We start from the raw sequence: 25,467 nt of genomic DNA, 5'->3' as shown, positions 1-25,467 counted from the left end.
TAAAAAAATGAATGTGCCTCCTGTGGCAACCTTTTCATGAATAATACTCGATTTAACATTCAAGTAAAATATTTCTCCTTTTGCATGTGGAGAATTCTCACCACAAGTTGAGCCATCCCCACCCCAGTCCTCAAATCAGCCCTTAACTCATTCAACAGCTCCAAGATGGAATCGCTAGATAGTCGATATGTTTCAACTATCTGGTTTTCATTAATTCCAAACAAATTTACACGAGTCCGAAAGACTCTCTCTCTGCGTATTCTTTGATTTTGGCGATGTCGGCTCCTTGCCACAATAACAGCAGCCATCGGTGCGTAATGCTGGGCAGATTAGCACCTTCCTTTCGAACATATTAAATACAGACGCAATCACAATCCCCGCAATAACTTTTAGGCCTGGTAAATCTCATTGCGTGTGGTAAATAAACCTATTTGCATTTTCCCCTCCCAGTATTTAGCGCTTTCTTGCGGGTACACCCCATATGGATTATTCATCAGGGCAAAAGTGATAAATGAACAGCGTGTGCTATTTTGCTCATTTGAGAGGCGCAGTCTTCTTTGCACGCTGTTAGTAGATCAGCTTGCACATTGGTTTGCGGGTGATGTCAAGTTTGCACACGTTTTTACGCACGCAAACCTTTAGTAAATCAGGCCCTTAGTGTGCGTCTCCTGAACACTGCTGTTTTCTGCCAGAGTGGAAGTCTCTGACGCATCCCTTACTGCTGTGGGAGAAAACCTTTGCTTCCAAACAGTCTCCTTTCTCAGGTCGTGACAAGACCTGATTCACATGTCTGCGCACAATGTTACCATCTCCTAACATGACTTTGTAAGAGACAGAACCTGTGACCTTTGTAATGAAACCAGGAATCCACTTAGGACCATGACTGAAGTTTATTGTGACCACAGCATCTCCTTCCTGGAATCCGCTCCCTTTTTGATGCTTGTCACGATGTTTCTTTTGGCTGATCTGTTTTCTCTCCACTTTTACTCTGTGATCAGGATGAATCAGATCCAAAGTAGACCTCAACTTCCTTCCTTGCAACATTTCTGCAGGTGAGAGCCATGTGGTGGACTGTGGTGTAATGCGATAATTAAACACAACTGTCGACGCTTTAGTGGCAATGCTGCCCTCTCCTGGCTTTTTCATCATCGACTTGAAGGTCTGGACTGCGCGCTCAGCACAGCCCTTGGATGAAGCATGATATGGCGCAGATGGTCAGGACGCGTCTATCCCCTATCCATGCTCCACAGCGCCCCAACGCTAAAGCAGTCTAATTACTCACACCTACACCTAGACCCCAGACTAGACCCTAGACCAGTGTTTCCCAACCCTGGTCCTCGAGGCCCACTGTCCTGCATGTTTTAGATGTTACCCTGCTTCAGCACACGGTGATACAAGTGGCTGTGTCATCAACAGAATTGTGCAGGCCTTGATGACAAGCTAATTAGGACCATTAATTAGAATCAGGTGTGATCATGAAGGGAAACATCTTAAACGTGCAGGACACTGGGCCTTGTGGACCAGCGTTGGGAAACACTGCCCTAGACCACTAGACCCTAGACCACTAGACCTCAGACCCCTAGACTCCAGACTAGACCCCAGACGAGACCACTAGACCCCACACCACTAGACCCCAGGATAACGAGAGAAACGGACCCCAGATAGCACCCTGAGTGCCAGTGTGTGGCATACAGAGCCGTCGGTAATTTACCCATATTATTATTATTTATATGTTTAATATTACTTGCACTAAGTATAGCTCGTGAGAGTGTTGAAAATGTTCTGTGTGTTGTCTGATAGGCTAAGGTTTGTTTATGATTTGACAAATGCGGTGATGCATCCAACTCTCACCAGCAGAGGGCGCGTTTGCTACACTATCTTCGGGGACAATTGAGTTGTTTAGCGTGACGTCATTTCTAGGCTGACGTCACGTCCGGGTCCGACCCGGCTTACAGGCATAGCAGGCACCGTTGTAAACAACATGTTTGAACCCGTGAATCTCTTTACTATAACCTCCTTTTTCAGAAAGTAACCATCGAGGGTTAAAAGGGGTCTTAACGCTTTCAACTCGAATAGAGTTATTACAGTTAATACAGAGTTAATACAGTTCCATTGCTTTATTTTTTATTGCACTGTCCATACTGGTTGCGAGCGGCGCAGCGCGACGCAGCGCCGTTTTGAGCTGGATTTATGTCGGACGCCCTGTTTCTATTTTCTTCTTGTCGCTGGCGTTGAAAGCCGGTTGAAAGCGCTGTAGGAAACAGTCATTTCAATACAAGAACCTCAATAAAGTGGCAGCTGGAGGGAGATCGCCAAGGAGCTGGAAGGCTCTGATAAGATAAGATATAATAATAAGAATCTTATTAGGGCTTAATTTGTGTCAGATTCTGCTGGAACAAGATCCGGCACCTCCTTTTATCTATATTCCCTTGGTTTTTTCTTTCTCATTGAAGTTCATAGATCGCCTGTTTGTCTATTTTGGATTTAATCAGAAAAAAAGAGAAGAGCGCTCTCTGCACTCCCGATCTCCTGCGCTGCGCGTCCCCGTGACGTCTCCATCACCAGCGGTTTCCCAAATCCAACTCAGCCTGGATCATTTCTCGTGTCCTCTGCTTTTTCCCACATCCCAGTAATGATCTGACATGCTGACATACTGCATTTAACACCACGAACACGCCGCTCACTCACGCTGTTCGCTGTTTGATTGCGTCACCACACGCCGTTATTAATTGTTGTTTTTTTTCCCCACTTATAGGACCTTTTCTCTCCCTCCCGATGTTCCGGGACCTATATAATAATAAGATAGTATTTCTTTCTGCCACTTTATTGAGGTTTTTGTGGTGAAATGAGGAGGAATCATAGAGATAACTTCTCATTTCAACTAACTGGATCAGCCGTTCCTCATCATGACTGTTTCCTACAGCGCTTTCAACGGGCTTTCAACGAGTGACAGGAAGACAATAGAAGAACATTTAAACATTTAAATATCACAATATCAAGCTTGTCAGCCTTTTAAAAAGAGAGTTTCAGCTGTCAATCAAAAGAACGTGGGGGCCGATAACGCGTTCAGTGTTTCAGGACAGAGCGCGTCCGATGCCACGCAGAACGACGCCTGCGTGCAGTTATGACAAGGTGTAAGTGTTAAGTAGCCTAATGTAAGTTAAGTAAGTTAAGTTAAGTTAATGTAATGTAAGTTATTAATGTAAGTGGCAGGAAAGCGCTGCTTTAGTCTCAGATCTGTTGAAACAGAGAGGTACACAGCACTGTCACAACATCTGTCTGGCCCCGGAAATGACTGACGAGGACGCGCGTGACGTAGGCACTAAACAGGTCAATTGAAGTCTCTCGGGGATACATTGTGAGAACGAGAACACGGTGTGAAGATGTGTGTACCACTGTACCGTAACAATGATGAGTAATAGACTTTTTCAAATTAAATGTGTAGTGGTGGATAACTTCACTTTGTACCACGCTACACTGTGTGCACCCGCACACAAGTATCGTTTCAGGCCTGCTACGTGAGGTGTATTTAGATGCCGGCTTTAGGACTAGTTATTGAGAATTGAATTAATTTGTGATGAACTGTGATAAGTAATCTGTGGCTGATGTGTTATGTGGTTGCTATACATTTCTGCTGAAACCTTAAAAAAAATACCTTTGTTTTGTTTTTCTTTAACAAAGACAAACGATTATAGAGTATATTCTGGATCTAATAAGATTCCTGTGCTTTATTTTTCTGCGTGAAATTATGGTTTTGATGGTGTGGGTGTCCAGAGTTTCTGATGATGGGTGGTGCTGGTGCTGTACAGGTATGTGTGGTGTTGGTGCAGTATGTGGTGGGTGGGGGTGAGTGAGAGGTGCTTCTATGTCCTGTGTGTTAAAGGAGCATGAGGCAGGATTGAGGCAGGATTTTTGAAAAAAATTCGTATACGTTTTAAGTTTTCTAGTAATAATGTCAGATGAAGCGTTCAAAACCAAAAAGAATTAAAGCTGCAAGCAGCGATGATCGGGCCCTCGCACTCACGGCCACCGCCCCCCATAAGCATATCAGAAATGACACCACCCACAACTTCCTATGTCAAACCATTCAAAAGTTATAGCAGAAAAAAGGGACAACCAATCAGAAGAAGGGGCGGGGCTAATTCAGGCCAATGAAGGTCAAGGGCTCCATACAGAATGTGATGACACCACCCACGACTCTCTATGTCAAACCATTCCAAAGTTATAGCAGAAAATCGGAACAACCAATCAGAAGAAGGGGCGGGGCTAATTAAGGCCAACGAAGCTTAAGAACTCATTACAGAGTCCCATGACACCACCCACAACTTCCTATGTCAAACCATTCAAAAGTTATAGCAGAAAAAAGGGACAACCAATCAGAAGAAGGGGCGGGGCTAATTAAGGCCAACGAAGCTCAAGGACTCCATACAGAGTCCCATGACACCACCCACGACTTCCTATGTCAAACCATTCAAAAGTTATGGCAGAGAAAAGTATTCTAGGGGGCGCTGTTGAGCCGTTAGGCCACGCCCATTAATGCAAACCATGAAATATCCAATTTATCGCCAAGTCTGTCTTGCATGCAAAATTTGGTGACTTTTGGAGAACTATCAAATATGGACCAATCCGATTTCAAAATGGCCGACTTCCTGTTCGGTTTCGGCCATGGCTCCAAGAGACTTTTCTTTAAGTTGTGCCATGATACAGGTGTGTAGCGATTTTTGTGCATCTACGTCAAACGGTATTGTGGGGCTTGAGGCACAAAGTTTTCCGGGGGGCGCTGTTGAGCCGTTAGGCCACGCCCATTAATGCAAACCATGAAATATCAAATTTATCGCCAGGCCTGGCTTGCATGCCAAATTTGGTGCCTTTTGGGGAACTATCAAATATGGACCAATCAGATGAAGGGGGGGTGCGCTTGTTGGCGTCTAGCGTCGCCACGGTAACACTTTTGAAAGAGAAAAGTAATGCGCGTAGTCGCAGGATGGAGACGCACATTTTGATGTATAACACATCTGGGTTCACCATACGGTTCGGGCCGTATTAATTCTCGAAGGAATGGCATATATTGCTCCAAAATTACGCGATTAATTCAGAATGTTCAAAATGGCCGACTTCCTGTTTGGTTTCGGCCATGGCGCCAAGAGACTTTTCTTTAAGTAGCGACATGATACAGGTGTGTACCGATTTTCATTCATGTACGTCAAACCGTATTATGGGGCTTGAGGCACAAAGTTTTTTCTGTCTGAACCAACCAGATGAAGGGTGGGCGCGCTTTTTGGCGTCTAGCGTCGCCACGGTAACGCTTTTGAAAGAGAAAAGTAATGCGCGTAGTCGCAGGAGGGAGACACACATTTTTATGTATAACACACCTGGGTCCACGTTACGGTTCGGGCCGTATTAACTGCCGAAGGAAGGCATCAATTTCGCCAAAATGACGCGATTAATTCAAAATGGCCGACTTCCTGTTCGGTTTCTCGACATGACGCCCAGACACTTTTCTTTAAGTTGTGTACTGATACAGGTGTGTACCGATTTTCGTGCATGTACGTCGCACCGTATTGTGGGGCTTGAGGCACAAAGTTTTCAAGGGGGCGCTGTTGAGCCATTTTGCCACGCCCATTAATGTAAACCATTAAATATCAAATTTTTCGCCAGACCTGGCTTGCATGCAAAATTTGGTGACTTTTTGGGCACGTTTAGGGGGGCAAAAAGGCCTTCCTTTTGTCAGAACAATAAGAAGAAGAAGAAGAAGAAGAATTAAAGCTGCAAGCAGCAATGAACGGGCCCTCGCACTCACGTCCACCGCCCCCCATAAGCATATCAGAAATGACAGCACCCACGACTTCCTATGTCAAACCATTCAAAAGTTATAGCAGAAAAAAGGGACAACCAATCAGAAGAAGGGGCGGGGCTAGTTCAGGCCAATGAAGGTCAAGGACTCCATACAGAATCTGATGACACCACCCACTACTCTCTATGTCAAAACATTCAAAAGTTATAGCAGGAAATAGGGACAACCAATCAGAAGAAGGGGCGGGGCTAATTCAGGCCAATGAAGGTCAAGGACTCCATACAGAATCTTATGACACCACCCACGACTCTCTATGTCAAACCATTCCAAAGTTATAGCAGAAAATCGGGACAACCAATCAGAAGAAGGGGCGGGGCTAATTAAGGCCAACGAAGCTTAAGAACTCATTACAGGGTCCCAGGGCCGTTCCGCCCATAGGGCAGGTTAGGCAAATGCTAGGGGCGCCAGCATGCCAGGGGGCGCCATGCAACAAGCTGTTTTTTTTTTTTTTTTTTTTTTTTTTTTTCAAATAAACTTTTGAAAAATTAGAAATGAATACACTAAAAAACAATAACAGTATATATATAGCCAAAAGTCTTTAAATAATAATGAAATCGTTTTTAAAATTTTAATTTCTGCCTGCCTGCATCCTTCTGCCTCTCTGGCAGCCACAATTAATTTTGCTGCGGTCCCTCACCTCAACACACTCGCGTGCGGCGCCCCCTCCCCCACCCACTACGCTCTGCGTTGCTGTAACGCAGAACCATAAATCAGCCTTTAGCCAGTTGTCGTATCAGAAGGAACCTTAAAGCAGGAAATATGTTTTGATGTGGATGGAAATATGTTTTGTTGTGGTTTTCTGCCCAACCCTGGATGAAACCATCTTTGGTAAGCTGTCATAATATTAATTATTTCTGATAACATTGTCATGTGTTAAATACATGTCGTTGCACATTGTAAACTGTTGTTGTGTAGGTTGAACACACGTGTCTGAATTGATCTACTCAGCGAATCCGACATCTATGGCTAAGATGAAAACTTAGCCTTAAAAATAAAAATATCCCCACGATAAGTCATAATTATGAGATAGAAAGTCGAAATTATGAGATAGAAAGTCATAATTATGAGATAGAAAGTCATAATTATGAGATAGAATGTCATAATTATGAGATAGAAATTCGAAATTATGAGATATAAAGTTGAAATTATGAGATATAAAGTCGAAATTATGAGATATAAAGTCGAAATTATGAGACAGAAAGTCATAAATATGAGATAGAAAGTCGAAATTATGAGATAGAAAGTCATAATTATGAGATAGAAAGTCATAATTATGAGATAGAATGTCATAATTATGAGATAGAAATTCGAAATTATGAGATATAAAGTTGAAATTATGAGATAGAAAGTCAAAATTATGAGATAGAAAGTCATAATTATGAGATAAAAGGTTGAAATTATGACTTTTTATGTCATAATTATGACTTACCATGGGGATATTTTTATTTTTAAGGCTAAGATTTCATCTTATTTTTTTCTTTTACTGGCGGAAATGAGCATTATTTGTGTGCAATACCTTTTACATGACCTATTTTACTATTTGAAATTTTGTTTGTGTTTGCACTTGTTTCTTTATTTAATTGCTGCACTGAGTTGTTGTATTACTTATTTATTACATATTATATATTTAATTATTTAATACATCCTAAAGAAATTGCCATTCCGTTTGTGTGTGTGTGTGTGTGTGTGTGTGTGTGTGTGTGTGTGTGTGTGTGTGTGTGTGTGTGTGTGTGTGTGTGTGTGTGTGTGGTGGTAGTGGACGGGACAGGACGGGAACGGGGTGGGGGGGCGCCAGCAAATATTTTGCCTAGGGCCAGAGCCGGATTAAATAAATGGACTACACTAGGCAGACTGTGATTTTCGGGCCCCCCTCCATCGATGTTATTTATGAAATCTTAAACTTACCAAAGTTACTAATAAAACTTAATTCACATTTTACATAGCAAAGTCATAGTCAAGTTGGTTCTTTGTATTCCAAAATAAGTCATGTGTTGTATATTAAACAGTCTATCAGACTATTTTTAGATTTTTATTATTTATACGTTATTACAATGCTCTATTAAATGCTATTAAATTATCCTTATCTTATCGATTGTGAGCATTTTGCAGAAAATCTTAATTAAATGTGTTGATTAAATTGAATAGTTAAATAAGAAGTCAAATCTACAAAGACCAATACAATTTGCAGTAAGACAAAGTGTGCTGTAGTATGTATGTCTGTATGTGTATATGTATGTATGTGTATGCGTATGCAGAGCCGTTAGAAACATTTGCGAGGCCCTGTGTGAAATAGCCAGGGTGGCCCTCGCGCGTGAGCGTAGCGAGCGCGCGCAAAATTTTTGGGTTTTTCGGGTCGGATCTGGTGTCTCTATGCGCAATTTTAACTCTCCAATTAGCAAAATACTGATGGATTAGCAAATCCCCTGATGGAAATTTCCTGAATCTGTCTCGTTTTCTCGACATTGTGTGACAGTTTGTTCCACCTCCACCCGTCTGGATCAGAGCAGCTTGTGTCTGCGCTTGGTCTGATCATTGGATTGAACAACAGACAGGCGTCATCATTGCACATATATTTATTGATATGCACAGACTAGTACACATTTAGGTCTGTAATGGAACGTGACTGTTGATATTTATAAAGAAAAAAAAAAAAATAGGGGAAAAAAAACGGCCCATAGCACCAGGCCCCTTGGGGCGCCAGGCCCCTTGGGGCGCCAGGCCCCTTGGGGCGCCAGGCCCCTTGGGGCGCCAGGCCCCTTGGGGCGCCAGGCCCCTTGGGGCGCCAGGCCCCGTGCGGTCGCACGGTTCGCACATCCCTTGCGGCGGCCCTGTGCGTATGTATGCGTATATACTGTATATATGTATGTATACTAAATATAGTAATAATGCACATATATATATATGCCTTAGGTTTTTACCGGCATGTTATCAACCATTAATATGTGTGCAGACAAAAAAAAAAAAAAAAAAAAAAAAAATTTTTTTTTTTTTTTTTTTCCCCTCTGTCTGGGCCCCCCCCCTGTCGGGCCCTAGGCACGTGCCTACTCTGCCTCTCCGTTAATCCGGCTCTGCCTAGGGCGCCAAATGGGTCAGGAACGGCCCTGCAGGGTCCCATGATACCACCCATGACTTCCTATGTCAAACCATTCAAAATTTATAGCAGAAAAAAGGGACAACCAATCAGAAGAAGGGGCGGGGCTAATTCTGGCCAATGAAGGTCAAGGACTCCATAAAGAATCTGATGACACCACCCACGACTCTCTATATCAAACCATTCCAAAGTTATAGCAGAAAATCGGGACAACCAATCAGAAGAAGGGGCGGGGCTAATTAAGGCCAACAAAGCTTAAGGACTCATTACAGAGTCCCATGACACCACCCACAACTCTCTATGTCAAACCATTAAAAATTTATGGCAGAGAAAAGTATTCTAGGGGGCGCTGTTGAACCGTTAGCCACGCCCATTAATGCAAACCATGAAATATCAAATTTATCGCCAGGCCTGGCTTGCATGCAAAATTTGGTGACTTTTGGAGAACTATCAAATATGGACCAATCACATGAAGGGGGGGCGCGCCTTTTGGCGTCTAGCGTCGCCACGGTAACGCTTTTGAAAGAGAAAAGTAATGCGTGTTGTCGCAGGATGGAGACGCACATTTTGATGTATAACACACCTGGGTGCACGTTACGGTTCGGGCTGAATTAACTGCCGAAGGAATGGCATAAATTTCGCCAAAATGACACAATTTATTCAAAATGGCCGACATCCTGTTCGGTTTCGGCCATGGCTCCAAGAGACTTTTCTTTAAGTTGTGCCATGATACAGGTGTGTAGCGATTTTCGTGCATGTACATCAAACCGTATTGTGGGGCTTGAGGCACAAAGTTTTCCGGGGGGCGCTGTTGAGCCATTTTGCCACGCCCATTAATGCAAACCATGACATATCAAATTTATCGCCAGGCCTGGCTTGCATGCAAAATTTGGTGACTTTTGGAGAACTATCAAATATGGACCAATCACATGAAGGGGGGGCGCGCCTTTCGGCGTCTAGCGTCGCCACAGTAACACTTTTGAAAGAGAAAAGTAATGCGTGGTGTCGCAGGATGTAGACGCACATTTTGATGTATAACACACCTGGGTGCACGTTACGGTTCGGGCTGAATTAACTGCCGAAGGAATGGCATAAATTTCGCCAAAATGACACAATTTATTCAAAATGGCCGACATCCTGTTCGGTTTCGGCCATGGCTCCAAGAGACTTTTCTTTAAGTTGTGCCATGATACAGATGTGTAGCGATTTTCGTGCATGTACGTCAAACCGTATTGTGGGGCTTGAGGCACAAAGTTTTCCGGGGGGCGCTGTTGAGCCATTTTGCCACGCCCATTAATGCAAACCATGAAATATCAAATTTATCGCCAGGCCTGTCTTACATGCCAAATTTGGTGCCTTTTGGGGAACTATCAAATATGGACCAATCAGATGAAGGGGGGGTGCGCTTGTTGGCGACTAGCGTCGCCACGGTAACACTTTTCAAAGAGAAAAGTAATGCGTGTAGTCGCAGGATGGAGACACACATTTTGATGTATAACACATCTGGGTTCACAATACGATTCGGGCTGAATTAACTCTCGAAGGAATGGCATATATTGCTCCAAAATTACGCAATTAATTCAGAATGTTCAAAATGGCCGACTTCCTGTTCGGTTTCGGCCATGGCGCCAAGAGACTTTTATTTTAGTTGCGACATGATACAGGAGTGTACCAATTTTCGTTCATGTACGTCAAACCGTATTAAGGGGCTTGAGGCGCAAAGTTTTTTCTTTCTGAACCAACCAGATGAAGGGTGGGCGCGCTTTTTGGCGTCTAGCGTCGCCACGGTAACGCTTTTGAAAGAGAAAAGTAATGCGTGGTGTCGGAGGATGGAGACGAACATTTTGATGTATAACACACCTCGGTGCACGTTACGGTTCGGGCTGAATTAACTGCCGAAGGAATGGCATAAATTGCGCCAAAGTGACACGATTAATTCAAAATGGCCGACTTCCTGTTCGGTTTCGGGCATGATGCCAAGAGACTTTTCTTTAAGTTGTCCCATGATACAGGTGTGTACCGATTTTCGTGCATGTACGTCAAACCGTATCCTGGGGCTTGAGGCACAAAGTTTTCAAGGGGGCGCTGTTGAGCCATTTTGCCACGCCCATTAATGCAAACCATTAAATATCAAATTTTTCGCCAGGCCTGACTTGGGTGCAAAATTTGGTGACTTTTTGGGCATGTTAAGGGGGGCAAAAAGGCCATCACTTTGTCAGAAGAAAAAAAAAAATAATAATAAAAATTCCTGCAAATACAATAGGGCCTTCGCACTGCAAGTGCTCGGGCCCTAATTAAAGCTGCAAGCAGCGATGAACGGGCCCTCGCACTCACGGCCACCGCCCCCCATAAGCATATCAGAAATGACACCACCCACAACTTTCTATGTCAAACCATTCAAAAGTTATAGCAGAAAAAAGGGACAACCAATCAGAAGAAGGGGCGGGGCTAATTAAGGCCAACGAAGCTTAAGGACTCATTACAGAGTCCCATGACACCACTCACGACTTCCTATGTCAAACCATTCAAAAGTTATAGCAGAAAATAGGGACAACCAATCAGAAGAAGGGGCGGGGCTAATTCAGTCCAATGAAGGTCAAGGACTCCATACAGAATCTGATGATATCACCCACGACTCTCTATGTCAAACCATTCAAAAGTTATAGCAGAAAGTCGGGACAACCAATCAGAAGAAGGGGCGGGGCTAATTATCACCAATTATGGTCAAGGACTCAATACCGAGTCCCATGACACCACCCACGACTCTTTAAGTCAAACGTTTCAAAAGTTATGGCAGAGAAAAGTATTCTAGTGGGCGCTGTTGAGCCGTTAGGCCACGCCCATTAATGCAAACCATGAAATATCAAATTTATCGCCAGGCCTGGCTTGCATGCAAAATTTGATGACTTTTGGAGAACTATCAAATATGGACCAATCAGATGAAGGGGGGCACGCTTTTTGGCGTCTATCGTCGCCACGGTAACACTTTTGAAAGAGAAAAGTAATGCGCGTAGTCGCAAGATGAAGACGCACATTTTGATGTATAACACACCTGGGTGCACGTTACGGTTCGGGCCGTATTAATTCTCGAAGGAATGGCATGTATTGCTCCAAAATTACGTGATTAATTCAGAATGTTCAAAATGGCCGACTTCCTGTTCGGTTTCGGCCATGGCACCAAGAGACTTTTCTTTAAGTTGCGACATGATACAGGTGTGTACCGATTTTTGTTCATGTACGTCAAAGCGTATTATGGGGCTTGAGGCGCAAAGTTTTTTCTGCCTGAACCAATCAGATGAAGGGTGGGCGCGCTTTTTGGCGTCTAGCGTCACCACGGTAACGCTTTTGAAAGAGAAAAGTAATGCGTGGTGTCGGAGGATGGAGACTCACATTTTGATGTATAACACACTTGGGGGCTCGTTACGGTTCGGGCCGTATTAACTGCCGAAGGAATGGCATGAATTTCGCCAAAATGACACGATTAATTCAAAATGGCCGACATCCTGTTCGGTTTCGGGCATGACTCTAAGAGACTTTTCTTTAAGTTGTGCCATGATACAGGTGTGTACCGATTTTCGTGAATGTACGTCAAACCGTATCGTGGGGCTTGAGGCACAAAGTTTTCCGGGGGGCGCTGTTGAGCCATTTTGACACGCCCATTAATGCAAACAATAAAATATCAAATTTTTCGCCAGGCCTGACTTGGGTGCAAAATTTGGTGACTTTTTGGGCACGTTTAGGGGGGCAAAAAGGCCCTCCTTTCGTCAGAAAAATAATAATAATAATTAAAGCTGCAAGCAGCGATGAACGGGCCCTCGCACTCACGTCCACCGCCCCCCATAAGCATATCAGAAAAGACACCACCCACGACTTCCTATGTCAAACCATTCAAAAGTTATAGCAGTAAAAAGGGACAACCAATCAGAAGAAGGGGCGGGGCTAATTCAGGCCAATGAAGGTCAAGGACTCATAACAGAATCTGATGACACCACCCACGACTCTCTATGTCAAACCATTCCAAAGTTATAGCAGAAAATCGGGACAACCAATCAGAAGAAGGGGCGGGGCTAATTAAGGCCAACGAAGCTTAAGAACTCATTACAGAGTCCCATGACACCACCCAAGACTTCCTATGTCAAACTATTCAAAAGTTATAGCAGAAAAAAGGGACAACCAATCAGAAGAAGGGGCGGGGCTAATTTAGGCCAATGAAGGTCAAGGACTCCATAAAGAATCTGATGCCACCACCCACGACTCCCTATGTCAAACCATTCCAAAGTTACAGCAGAAAATCGGGACAACCAATCAGAAGAAGGGGCGGGGCTAATTAAGGCCAACGAAACTTAAGGACTCATTACAGAGTCCCATGACACCACCCACAACTTCCTATGTCAAACCATTCAAAAGTTATGGCAGATAAAAGTATTCTAGGGGGCGTTGTTGAGCCGTTAGGCCACGCCCATTAATGCAAACCATGAAATATCAAATTTATCGCCAATTCTGGCTTGCGTGCAAAATTTGGTGACTTTTGGAGAACTATCAAATATGGACCAATCACATGAAGGGCGGGCGCGCCTTTTGGCGTCTAGCGTCGCCACGGTAACACTTCTGAAAGAGAAAAGTAATGCGTGGTGTCGCAGGATGTAGACGCACATTTTGATGTATAACACACCTGGGTGCACGTTACGGTTCGGGCTGAATTAAGTGCCGAAGGAATGGCATAAATTTCGCCAAAATGACACAATTTATTCAAAATGGCCGACTTCCTGTTCGGTTTCGGCCATGGCTCCAAGAGACTTTTCTTTAAGTTGTGCCATGATACAGGTGTGTAGCGATTCTCGTGCATGTACGTCAAACCGTATTGTGGGGCTTGAGGCACAAAGTTTTCCGGGGGGCGCTGTTGAGCCATTTTGCCACGCCCATTAATGCAAACCATGAAATATCAAATTTATCGCCAGGCCTGGCTTGCGTGCCAAATTTGGTGCCTTTTGGGGAACTATCAAATATGGACCAATCAGATGAAGGGGGGGTGGGCTTGTTGGTGTCTAGCGTCGCCACGGTAACACTTTTCAAAGAGAAAAGTAATGCGTGTAGTCGCAGGATGGAGACGCACATTTTGATGTATAACACATCTGGGTTCACGATACGGTTCGGGCTGAATTAACTCTCGAAGGAATGGCATATATTGCTCCAAAATTACGCAATTAATTCAGAATGTTCAAAATGGCCGACTTCCTGTTCGGTTTCGGCCATGGCGCCAAGAGACTTTTCTTTTAGTTGCGACATAATACAGGAGTGTACCGATTTTCGTTCATGTACGTCAAACCGTATTATGGGGCTTGAGGCACAAAGTTTTTTCTGTCGAACCAATCAGATGAAGGGTGGGCGCGCTTTTTGGCGTCTAGCGCCGCCACGGTAACGCTTTCGAAAGAGAAAAGTAATGCGTGTTGTCGCAGGATGGAGACGCACATTTTGATGTATAACACACTTGGGGGCACGTTACGGTTCGGGCTGAATTAACTTTCGAAGGAATGGCATAAATTTCGCCAAAATGACACGACTAATTCAAAATGGCCGACTTCCTGTTCGGTTTCGGGCATGACGCCAAGAGACTTTTCTTTCAGTTGTGCCATGATACAGGTGTGTACCGATTTTCGTGCATGTACGTCAAACCGTATCGTGGGGCTTGAGGCACAAAGTTTTCAAGGGGGCGCTGTTGAGCCATTTTGCCACGCCCATTAATGCAAACCATTAAATATCAAATTTTTCGCCAGGCCTGACTAGGGTGCAAAATTTGGTGACTTTTTGGGCATGTTAAGGGGGGCAAAAAGGCCTTCACTTTGTCAGGAAAATAATAATAATAATAATAATTAAAGCTGCAAGCAGCGATGAACGGGCCCTCGCACTCACGGCCACCGCCCCCCTTAAGCATATCAGAAACGACACCACCCACGACTTTCTATGTCAAACCATTCAAAAGTTATAGCAGAAAATCGGGGCAACGAATCAGAAGAAGGGGCGGGGCTAATTAAGGCCAAAGAAGCTCAAGGAGTCCATAAAGAATCTGATGACACCACCCAGGACTCTCTATGTCAAACCATTACAAAGTTATAGCAGAATATCGGAACAACCAATCAGAAGAAGAGGCGGGGCTAATTCTGGCCAATGAAGGTCAAGGACTCCATAAAGCATCTGATGACACCACCCAGGACTCTCTATGTTAAACCATTCCAAAGTTATAGCAGAAAATCGGGACAACCAATCAGAAGAAGGGGCAGGGCTAATTAAGGCCAACAAAGCTTAAGGACTCATTACAGAGTCCCATGACACCACCCACAACTTCCTATGTCAAACCATTCAAAAGTTATGGCAGATAAAAATATTCTAGGGGGCGCTGTTGAGCCGTTAGACCACGCCCATTAAAGCAAACCATGAAATATCAAATTTATCACAAGGCCTGGCTTGCATGCAAAATTTGGTGACTTTTGGAGAACTATCAAATATGGACCAATCACATGAAGGGGGGGCGCGCCTTTTGGCGTCTAGCGTCGCCACGGTAACACTTTTAAAAGAGAAAAGTAATGCGTGTTGTTGCAGGATGGAGACGCACATTTTGATGTATAACACACCTGGGTGCACGTTACGGTTCGGGCTGAATTAACTGCCGAAGGAATGGCATAAATTTCGCCAAAATGACACAATTTATTCAAAATGGCCGACATCCTGTTCGGTTTCGGCCATGGCTCCAAGAGACTTTTCTTTAAGTTGTGCCATGATAGAGGTGTGTAGCGATTTTCGTGCATGTACGCCAAACCGTATTGTGGGGCTTGAGGCACAAAGTTTTCCGGGGGGCGCTGTTGAGCCATTTTGCCACGCCCATTAATGCAAACTATGAAATATCAAATTTATCGCCAGGCCTGGCTTGCATGCAAAATTTGGTGCCTTTTGGGGAACTATCAAATATGGACCAATCAGATGAAGGGGGGGTGCGCTTGTTGGCGTCTAGCGTCGCCACGGTAACACTTTTGAAAGAGAAAAGTAATGCGTGTAGTCGCAGGATGGAGACGCACATTTTGATGTATAACACACCTGGGTTCACGATACGGTTCGGGCTGAATTAACTCTCGAAGGAATGGCATAAATTGCGCCAAAGTGACACGATTAATTCAAAATGGCCGACTTCCTGTTCGGTTTCGGGCATGACGCCAAGAGACTTTTCTTTAAGTTGTCGCATGATACAGGTGTGTACCGATTTTCGTGCATGTACGTCAAACCGTATCGTGGGGCTTGAGGCATAAAGTTTTCCGGGGGGCGCTGTTGAGCCATTTTGCCACGCCCATTAATGCAAACCATTAAATATCAAATTTTTCGCCAGGCCTGACTTGGGTGCAAAATTTGGTGACTTTTTGGGCATGTTAAGGGGGGCAAAAAGGCCATCACTTTGTCAGAAGAAAAATAATAATAATAAAAATTCCTGCAAATACAATAGGGCCTTCGCACTGCAAGTGCTCGGGCCCTAATAATAATAATAATAAAAATTCCTGCAAATACAATAGGGCCTTCGCACTGCAAGTGCTCGGGCCCTAATAACGCGAAGAATTCCTACAGATACAATAGGGCCTTCGCACTGAAGGTGCTCGGGCCCTAATAATTCCTGCAATTACAATAGGGCCTTCGCACTGCAAGTGCTCGGGCCCTAATGAGCCCTCAAGCGTATCTCTCCGTTGCCTTGAACAGGCTGTGTGCTGCAAAATGTGCTGCAATTGTGGGGCCAAATTTCCCGCGCTGTCCTGCGGATGTGACGTCAAATGACGCTCCATGCGCGTTCTCCCCGTTCTCCCGTGCCGGTGTTCTGCCATTCCATGCTCCCTGCCAGAAAATGCTACTTTGTGGTTCTGCGCATGCGCACAGTCGATTTTCAAAGTTTGATTGCGACGGCAATCATTTCTTGCACCATGTAAAAAGGATAATATGGGATGTCGAGTATTTGATCCTTCAAAATACATTACCCATGACATGAATTGCATTACACTTTGTGAAAATTATACGATAAAGAGAGAAAAAAAAAACAATTATATCGCTTTATTTGATATTCATTCGGCTATTCACCTTTATTTAACCAGGCAGGTCATTAATAACACATTCTTATTTACAATGACGGCCTGGCAAGAGACAAGGACCACTTGGGGGAAAAGGACGTGGTTTAGGGAGTAAAACACAATAAAATTGTAGCTCTACAAAGGTAGAAAACCATAAGGTAGCATTTTTTGGCAAAGCGGCAAAAAATGGCAGAACACCGGCTTCGCTGTTGGCTGCAGTACCCCCGACGGCCGTCGTGGCGAAGGGTGGCGCTAATGAGTCTCATTACTTAAAAGGAGCCTCATGCTCCTTTAACGGTGAGTCATGAGGTGGTGCAGGACTGGACTGTCAAGTCAATGTTCCCTGATAAAAGCCGTGACCCCACCTTTCATGATGTTTTTAATAAATGTGGATTCAGGTAAAGTAAATGTGACTATTATAAATACTTATTTGACCTTCTGTCAGCCAAACCTTTAATGGTCAGTTTTGCTGAAATATTCTAAGTAATAATAACATTATTGCTTTAATTCAGAGAATGGGAATAAGGCAAAATTATCTTTTCAGATAGCAGATGGAAGTGAAGTAGTTTTCAGTTTTTCACTTTGTTCTTTTGTTGTCCCCCATTGATGTTTGTTTTCAACACAGACTTTACGTTTACTGCTCGTCTGCTATTGTCGTCCTGCTGGGAATTATTTTGACAGTTTAATCTGAACTAAATCCACACGTAAATGTCTTTCTTTTTTGGAAGTAACCATTAGTATTAATCTGCATGTCAATGGTGAATGTACATGTGAAAACATAATTTTTTTTTAATTTAGTTACCGCTATGTGTGTTTATAGACCTTAGTTAAACTGTTTTTATATGCCTCTTCATGATAACCACTTTCCATCAGACTGCAGGTTGTGCAGTGAACTGGCCCCTCCTCCAGTTGTCATGAAATGTACATAATGCATGTACACAATCTACAGAGAGAAATCATGAAAACTTATAAAAACTTATTGGTCAGACCATGTTCTTCATCCATAAGGCTCCACAAAAAAGCATTGATAAGCTGTTGAAATGTCTAGAAAAATGTTATTGACAGAATTCATGTTAATGATGACAACATTTATTTCATGAATTTATGTTACAGTCAAGTCTGTTGGATGATGGCGGATGTTGTAACCTTCCCAGAGCCAGGTAAAGGCAGCCCAAAGGGATGGTAACTGTAACAGTTGGGCACATTGGTTTCAGGAGGAGACAGAGTCACTCCGGGGGTCACGAGGAGGAACATAATCAGCCATATTGGGGAGTCCAAACACAACGCAGCAGCTCAGGGCGCTCCGGAAGACATCCATATCGCATACCTCGCGCCACTCATCTGTTTCTCTGTTGTACTTCTCCACACTACAGGTGGTGGTGAAGCCGTTGAAACCCCCCACAACAAAGAGCAAGTCTTCCATGACTTCGATGCCAAAGTTGCTGCGGGTAGTTATCATGGATGCAACGTTGTTCCAAGTGTTGGTTCCTGGGTTGTAGCACTCAGCAGAGCGGAGACGGTTGTCACCATCAAACCCTCCAACCTGTTGGAGTAAATTGGAATATTATGGTTAAAATCTGGCTCTCTGCATCTTTTATAAGAGACTAATGGATAAAAAACTCTTTTGGTAATGTCTGCTGGTTTTCAACTTACTGCATAGACTTTATCTCCGTACGCAACCACCCCAACTCCACTGCGCCGACAAGTCATTGGTGAGATCAATGTCCACTGCATAGTCTGTGGATCGTAGTATTCAGCTGTTTCCAGGCACTCTTGCCCATTGAATCCACCACAAATATAGATCTGAAGACAAAATAAGAAGTATTAAGTGATTTTACCCTTTATGAGTTTTGTATTCCTGTGTAATTTTTGTTTTAATGTTACGTGGCTTAATAAAATGATCTTTTTTCCCTTGGTCAGATATAACTAACTTTGTAAGGCATAATATTAAAAGTTTAGGATTTTTAACATTCAGCATGTGTCTTTGAAGCACCCTTACATGAAGAACTATGTAATTCAATTTTTTTTTTTTAACCCCTTGATTTTCTCAACATCTAGCATTTCTTTAGAGTTTTGTGTTTTCAGTGGTTGGAGACTCTATTCCATTCACCTCTACTCCAATGACTCCTTGTGTCTCTGTCAGTTCACCCACCTTGTTGTGTAATGTTGTGCAGCTGGCGTCACTCCTCTGCTCGTGCATCGGTGCAATACAAGTCCACTGGTTGGTCTGGGGTTCGTAGTACTCTGCAGTTCTGAGCCGAGTGTGCCCATTGTAGCCTCCAATAGCATATATGCACCCATTTAGTACAGTCACACTTACGTAGCAGCGACGATAGTACATCGGTGCCACTTCCTGCCACGTGTGTGTTGTCGGGTCCCACCTGCACACACTGTTGAAATAGCTCTGTCTGTCAAAACCCCCAATAAAGTACACGTACCCATTGAGGAACGCAGTGCCATGATAGGCACGAGGACACCCAGCATCGTTCGGCACATTTGTCCATTGGTTAGTCCGGATATCATAGGCCTCAATGCTGTTGGTTGGATCTCCAACACTCCATCCCCCCATGGCCAGCAAAATGGACCTTGGCATGCGAGGACGGGTAAATCTGTTGCCGAAGCAACGTGAACGCAGCCCAAATCTGATGACATTAGCTATGGCTCTGGGAACATCACTGATCATGGAGTAGCATTCAGGGTTCCTCTTCACCACCTCACTGGTGATCACTTTCATCTTAAAATACTCCATATCCAACAGAGCCAGTCGGACCTAAACAGACATGAAAGGATAAAATCCATTAATATAAAACTGCATGGACTGTAGCACTTAATGTCAAATAATATCCAGTTTAACTGATTTAACACAATTTTCGAAATACTTCCAGGTCCATATGTCCTTGCCCTATACAGTATATTGCACAGTTCTAATTCAGAAGTGACTCAAGGATGCTATTTATGTGTACAGGATCAAAATCATTCCCCTGAAAGCACGAATACCCTTTGTGTCTGCATTATATTGAAATTTATGCTACATAGCAGTGTCACCAAATTCAGACGTAAATAAATGTGTTCATGGACCCAACCATTGGCCCTGTCCATGGTTCATATCTGGTGAATACAATAAATGTAAACTGGAATGTGTGATTATTTGAAAAAAAAAAATCATTGTGGACCTTTGAAGCTGCCCAGAAAGAGCTCCATTTTTTTATTTTTTTTTAAATGGGCAGGGCCAACTTAGCTTTTATTTTTTTACAGTAATGTGAAATCAGATTCACAACTTAAGACACTTAATTTTAGCGATTATGTTTTTTTTTTGTAAAGTTGAGCTTTTGACCTAAGGTGACTGCTTTATAACGTTATATGTAAATGATTCAAGGAAAAAAGATTGATGAAAGACAAGGCAGCTAGTCATAGCCAATGGACTAGCTAAAAAGACTCAGATTTCACAATGCAGCCAAGACGACCTTTTATATTTCTGTACCAGTTTTTCAATGTTTATGATAGAGGATCCAGCTGCCTGTCGTTGTGACACTAGAGAAGATTGAAGCTTCATCGGACTCATGGATTAAAACTTAGATTGTGTTCAGTTCAATAAATATGGCTTTGCAGTGTTAATTATACAGCTGTCAGCAAAACACCGTCAATTGAAGCCTGATAATATGAAAATTAAACTAAACATATTTATACAAGCTACTGTACCTTCGGTAAGAGAGCAACAATGTGTTTCTCCCGTTCATTGGGTAAATGGTTAATCCACCTAATGATGGCCTCAAACACAGTACTCTCCTGTTTTACAATGAGTTGGTCTTTTTCAATGATATCAGTGAGCTCCTCCACGGGGATCTGCAGGAACTCTTCACAGCTTGCAACCTCCTCAAAGTGCTCAGTGATGTAGTGAAAAGCCTTGGAGCGCAGTTTGGGGTAGAAGCAGGTGTTGGTTAATTGCCAAATGCCAATACAGTTTTCAGGGCACATTTGCTCCTCAAGGAAATTGTAGCAACTACGTATGACATCGTCTATGTTGAACTGATCGGCAGCGATCAGAAGGTCCAGCACGTTGTCCTCTGTGACAGAAACGGAGCCGGTGTAAGCATGGTCAAGGATGAGCTGCATTGTGTCAGGAGACACGTTGGGAATGTTAAAGATCTTCTTGTCCCGGTTAGACCAGTGAGAAGAGAAGAGAGCTCTGAAATGAAAGCACAGTAGAGAGATGTATTTCTGCAACAGTCATCATGCAACATCATGCTTTAATCACTCTATCAATGTCACATTTTTTCAGCTGAATACTTGACACCATAATTTAAAATGTTAAATAGAAGCTATGTGTTGCCATATCTCAACCATGTATCGTAATCATGAGAATAAACTACTCCAATGGTTTCCTAACTGTTTTTCTTTCAGAAGCCACCCTGTATGTATTTACAAAGCAAAAAATCATTAACAATACAGTACTCATCCTGATATCTGATAAGAATGTATCCACTGGGACTACATTTGCTTCTAAATATACCAATTTTTTACTTTTTAATAATTTACTTGTCCATAATCAGATTTTTTTTCACCCCAAGGGAGGTGTATACAGAATTAGGTTAAGGTTTTGATATTGAGACTGACCAGTGTGTACTGCATCAGAAGCAGTGCTTGTAATAACTTCTTGGTGTTTCTATATGATTACCATGGAAGAATATACGAACAATTTTTTGCAAAGTGTTCAGTTAAATGTTTTTTTTATCTAAACTCCTGTCTGGAACATGTAACTGTGAGAGAAAACAGACCTCGTTGGTTTGAAATCATCTGCCATATCTTTGAAATATAAAACTTGCTTAATGTGCAAGGTTGTCAATATCACATTTGACATACCTGCTTTAGTAAAACTCTTAATTTGTATTTTAAATTTTACTTTCTGAGAAGTTAATTCTTTGATTCAGATCTTTAAATAAATTAAAGCTATAAATATATTATCAACTCACCGAAAATATGGGGTACAGTTACACAGGACGACTTTATGGACTTGAAATTCAACATCCTCAACCTTAATGACGGCGTCACAATGTTCCCCCGTCAGACGGAGCTCATTGTACACAGAGTTGTCTGAAGGTTTCTCTTCTTTACTCATCTTAAACTTTGATAATCTGAGAAGCTTTGTCAAATGTTTATGGTTCGTATCAGCTTGTTAAAATGAAGAATACAGAACTGTGAACGTGCTGCTATTTATCAGCTCAGTATTCCGGAATGGACCTTTATTTCATCACAGTGAGTGACAACAAAGACATTTAGTTTACATTTACAATGGAAAAAAGTTACCTTTTGCTTCATTTGGTTTTCACAGTAGTGGTATCAAATCATTATGCGTTTTTGTTCCATGTTTTAAAGAAATGTCTCAAAGAATCAGTCGTTTTACAAACAGTTCAGTAACAAAACATCCTTATATAGATTACATGACAACCCCAAGTATAGGCACCTTAACTTCTGTTTAATTTAAGTTATAATATATATTAGCATCAAAACACCTGCCTCTTTTATGGTATTTTTAACCAGTGTTACCAGCTCTGGCACATATTTGGCCTTGTTGATGAGATTATTATCTTTAGACCGTTAGACTTCCAGAAGGTCTGATGGTTGGGAGGCCAATGAGATTTATGTGACCCTTCTCATTTGTAAAGCTTTCATGATGTTTTTAATAAATGTGGATTCATGTAAAGTAAATGTGACTATTATAAAAAATTATTTGACCTTCTGTCAGCCAAACCTTTAATGGTCGACTTTGCTGAAATATTCTAAGCAATAATAACGTTATTGCTTTAGACATGAAAGATAGATGTTAGGTACAAAAGTGGAATTTAAAAATTCAAGCAATATTCAAAACTCAAGTTAGAAATGCATGTAATGGATATTAGTAATAATAGTAAAATACCCAGTGAAAAAGTCCAGGAATAAACAAAATATGGTGCATGGTTTGCAGTGCGTAGTTCAGCACAGAACAGTGAGGAATGTTTTCTTCAGTCTGTTTGTGGAGCAGGATGGTGACAACAGCCAGTCACTGAAGCTACTTCTCTGTCAGGAGATGGTGCTGTGTGGTGGTCGAGCCCGATTGTCCTTGATGAGGGGATTGTCCATGATGCCTTTGTGGATTATGATTTGATACTCATTGGGTTGTTAGTAAAATGGGAATATTGTATGGATTCCAACTTTAAACATACACATGGTCCATGAACCACTGTCCAGTCCACTGTCTCTTCCGTAAACTCTTGATCTCTAGCACAAATAGCGCTAAAATAGAAAAAAGAATTGAACTAAACAGAACTAAATTACATATGAAGAGCCAGAATACATGACTGCAACAGTTTTAGTGGATTGCACTCTTTGGAAAAAGTATTTGTGTTCTTTAACATTGGGTCTAATGTGTAGGTCTGTGCCCTCTGAGCCCACTATTGTTTGTGCTCTCACTTGAACCGTTGGCTGAGATGGTCCGTCAATCTTCCAACATCTCTCCAATCTCGATTAATGGTACTAACCACCATATTTCATTATATGCTGATGATATTTATTGTTCATAAATCAGGCACCCCAGTCAATCTCTCATATCTCCAGGTTATAAAATAAACTGGACAAAATCAGCTCTTCTACCCCTAAATCAGTGGTCCCCAACCCCCGGGTCGCGGCCCGGTAACGGGCCGTGGGTCATTTGGTACCGGGCCGCACAGAAAGAAGAAATTTCTGTAGCATCCCGACTGATGATGGTTGACTCTCAAACTGATGGTTTACAATGTTTTTATTCCTTGGATGTAAACACACTGCAAACACACCTTAAGAGCTACAGGACTGTCTCAGAAAATTAGAATATTGTGATAAAGTTCTTTATTTTCTGTAATGCAATAAAAAAAACAAAAATGTCATACATTCTGGATTCATTACAAATCAACTGAAATATTTCAAGCCTTTTATTATTTTAATATTGCTGATTATGGTTTACAGTTTAAGATTAAGATTCCCAAAATATTCTAATTTTTTAAGATAGGATATTTGAGTTTTCTTAAGCTGTAAGCCATGACCAGCAATACTAAAATAATAAAAGGCTTGCAATATTTCAGTTGATTTGTAATGAATCCAGAATGTATGACATTTTTGTTTTTGTAATTGCATTACAGAAAATCACAATATTCAAATTTTCTGAGACAGTCCTGTATAAAGGAATAAAATAAAATAGAGTTAGTCTTTCTACATTCATATAAGTTTCATTTAACTTAAATACAGACCGACACAGCTGCTGCTCGGTGGTAATAACAGCTACCGGTAACCACATTACATGACAGTAACCATGGCAACCAAACTCAATATGTACATAAATACGGCATAACATTTGCAAAGAAAACAAATCCTTACCAGCAGGTGCTTTTTGTGTCAGTTAGGCTCCACTTTAGCATTCCCGACACTAGTTTAGTCTTTCAGACACACTTTCTACTGCCGTTAAACTTTTACAGTTAAAGTCCGAAGCGCCAGATGTTTACGAGGTCTCGGCGAGACGCCTTCAAAATAAAAGCACTAAATATCGGTCTCCTTAATATAGAACAAATAAAATAAAAGCCTGGCTTTAAATAACGTTAATGAGACATAAAAACATTTAGAAATATTCATATTAAAGATCATTTACAATTTCCATTATTTTATTTTTTCGAAAATTATGTATTATTATTAATTATTATTATTATTACTGTAGAGAAAATACCAAAGTTTTTAATGCCGATCTTGTCATTTTATTTAGATTGGGCCGTGAAAATATTGTCAGACATTAAACCGGTCCGCAGTACAGAAAAGGTTGGGGACCACTGCCCTAAATGATACAGCAAGATCTGCCACTCTGCCACCCATAATCCCAGTGGTCAGCCAATTTAAATACCTAAGTATTGATATATTTTCATCAATTCAGACTATTGTGAAGAACAATTATCGTGATACATTGAACAACATTTCTTTTGATTTAGATAGATGGTCGTCATTGCCTAACTCTTTACAAGCTAGAATATTGATTATAAAGATGAATATTCTACCTTGTGTTAATTTTATTAGCTCCATGCTCCCGTTACCAGCACCATCACAGTTCTGGACAAAACTTAATTTTGCAGTCTCCAAATTTCTATGGCACGGGAAACACCCCCAAATCAAATTTTCATTATTACAACTAGCTAGGGCTGATGGTGGCCTATCGTTACCTAATTTTAAATTGTATTATTGGGCTTTCACCCTTCGTCCTCTTTTGAAATGGTTTGACCCGACCCTTATGGTGTCATGGCGAGAGCTTGAAGAGAGTTTGGTTCACCCCTTTGAGCTGAGAGATCTTTTATTTTCTAACATTACATTACATTAGTCAATGTAAAGCACATTTTGGGCCAATTGTTGCTCACCTTGTAATGGTATGGAGATCT

General features: G+C 42.1%; 1 protein-coding gene across 1 annotated transcript; it reads right to left on the bottom strand.

The window, feature by feature from the left end:
• Positions 1-18,254: 18,254 nt before the first annotated feature.
• Positions 18,255-22,160, bottom strand: LOC133447335 (kelch-like protein 10). The gene is made up of 5 exons (XM_061726007.1): positions 22,015-22,160; positions 20,744-21,230; positions 19,197-19,814; positions 18,698-18,847; positions 18,255-18,587 (listed from the first exon to the last, which is right to left on the bottom strand). The coding sequence occupies exons 1-5, from the start codon at positions 22,158-22,160 to the stop codon at positions 18,255-18,257; spliced, it is 1,734 nt and encodes a 577-aa protein (XP_061581991.1).
• Between the last annotated feature and the right edge of the window lie 3,307 nt (positions 22,161-25,467).

Source organism: Cololabis saira, chromosome 7, assembly GCF_033807715.1.
Source record: "Cololabis saira isolate AMF1-May2022 chromosome 7, fColSai1.1, whole genome shotgun sequence".
In the NCBI taxonomy this organism is placed as follows: domain Eukaryota; kingdom Metazoa; phylum Chordata; class Actinopteri; order Beloniformes; family Belonidae; genus Cololabis; species Cololabis saira.
This window is presented reverse-complemented; position numbering and strand designations above follow the sequence as displayed.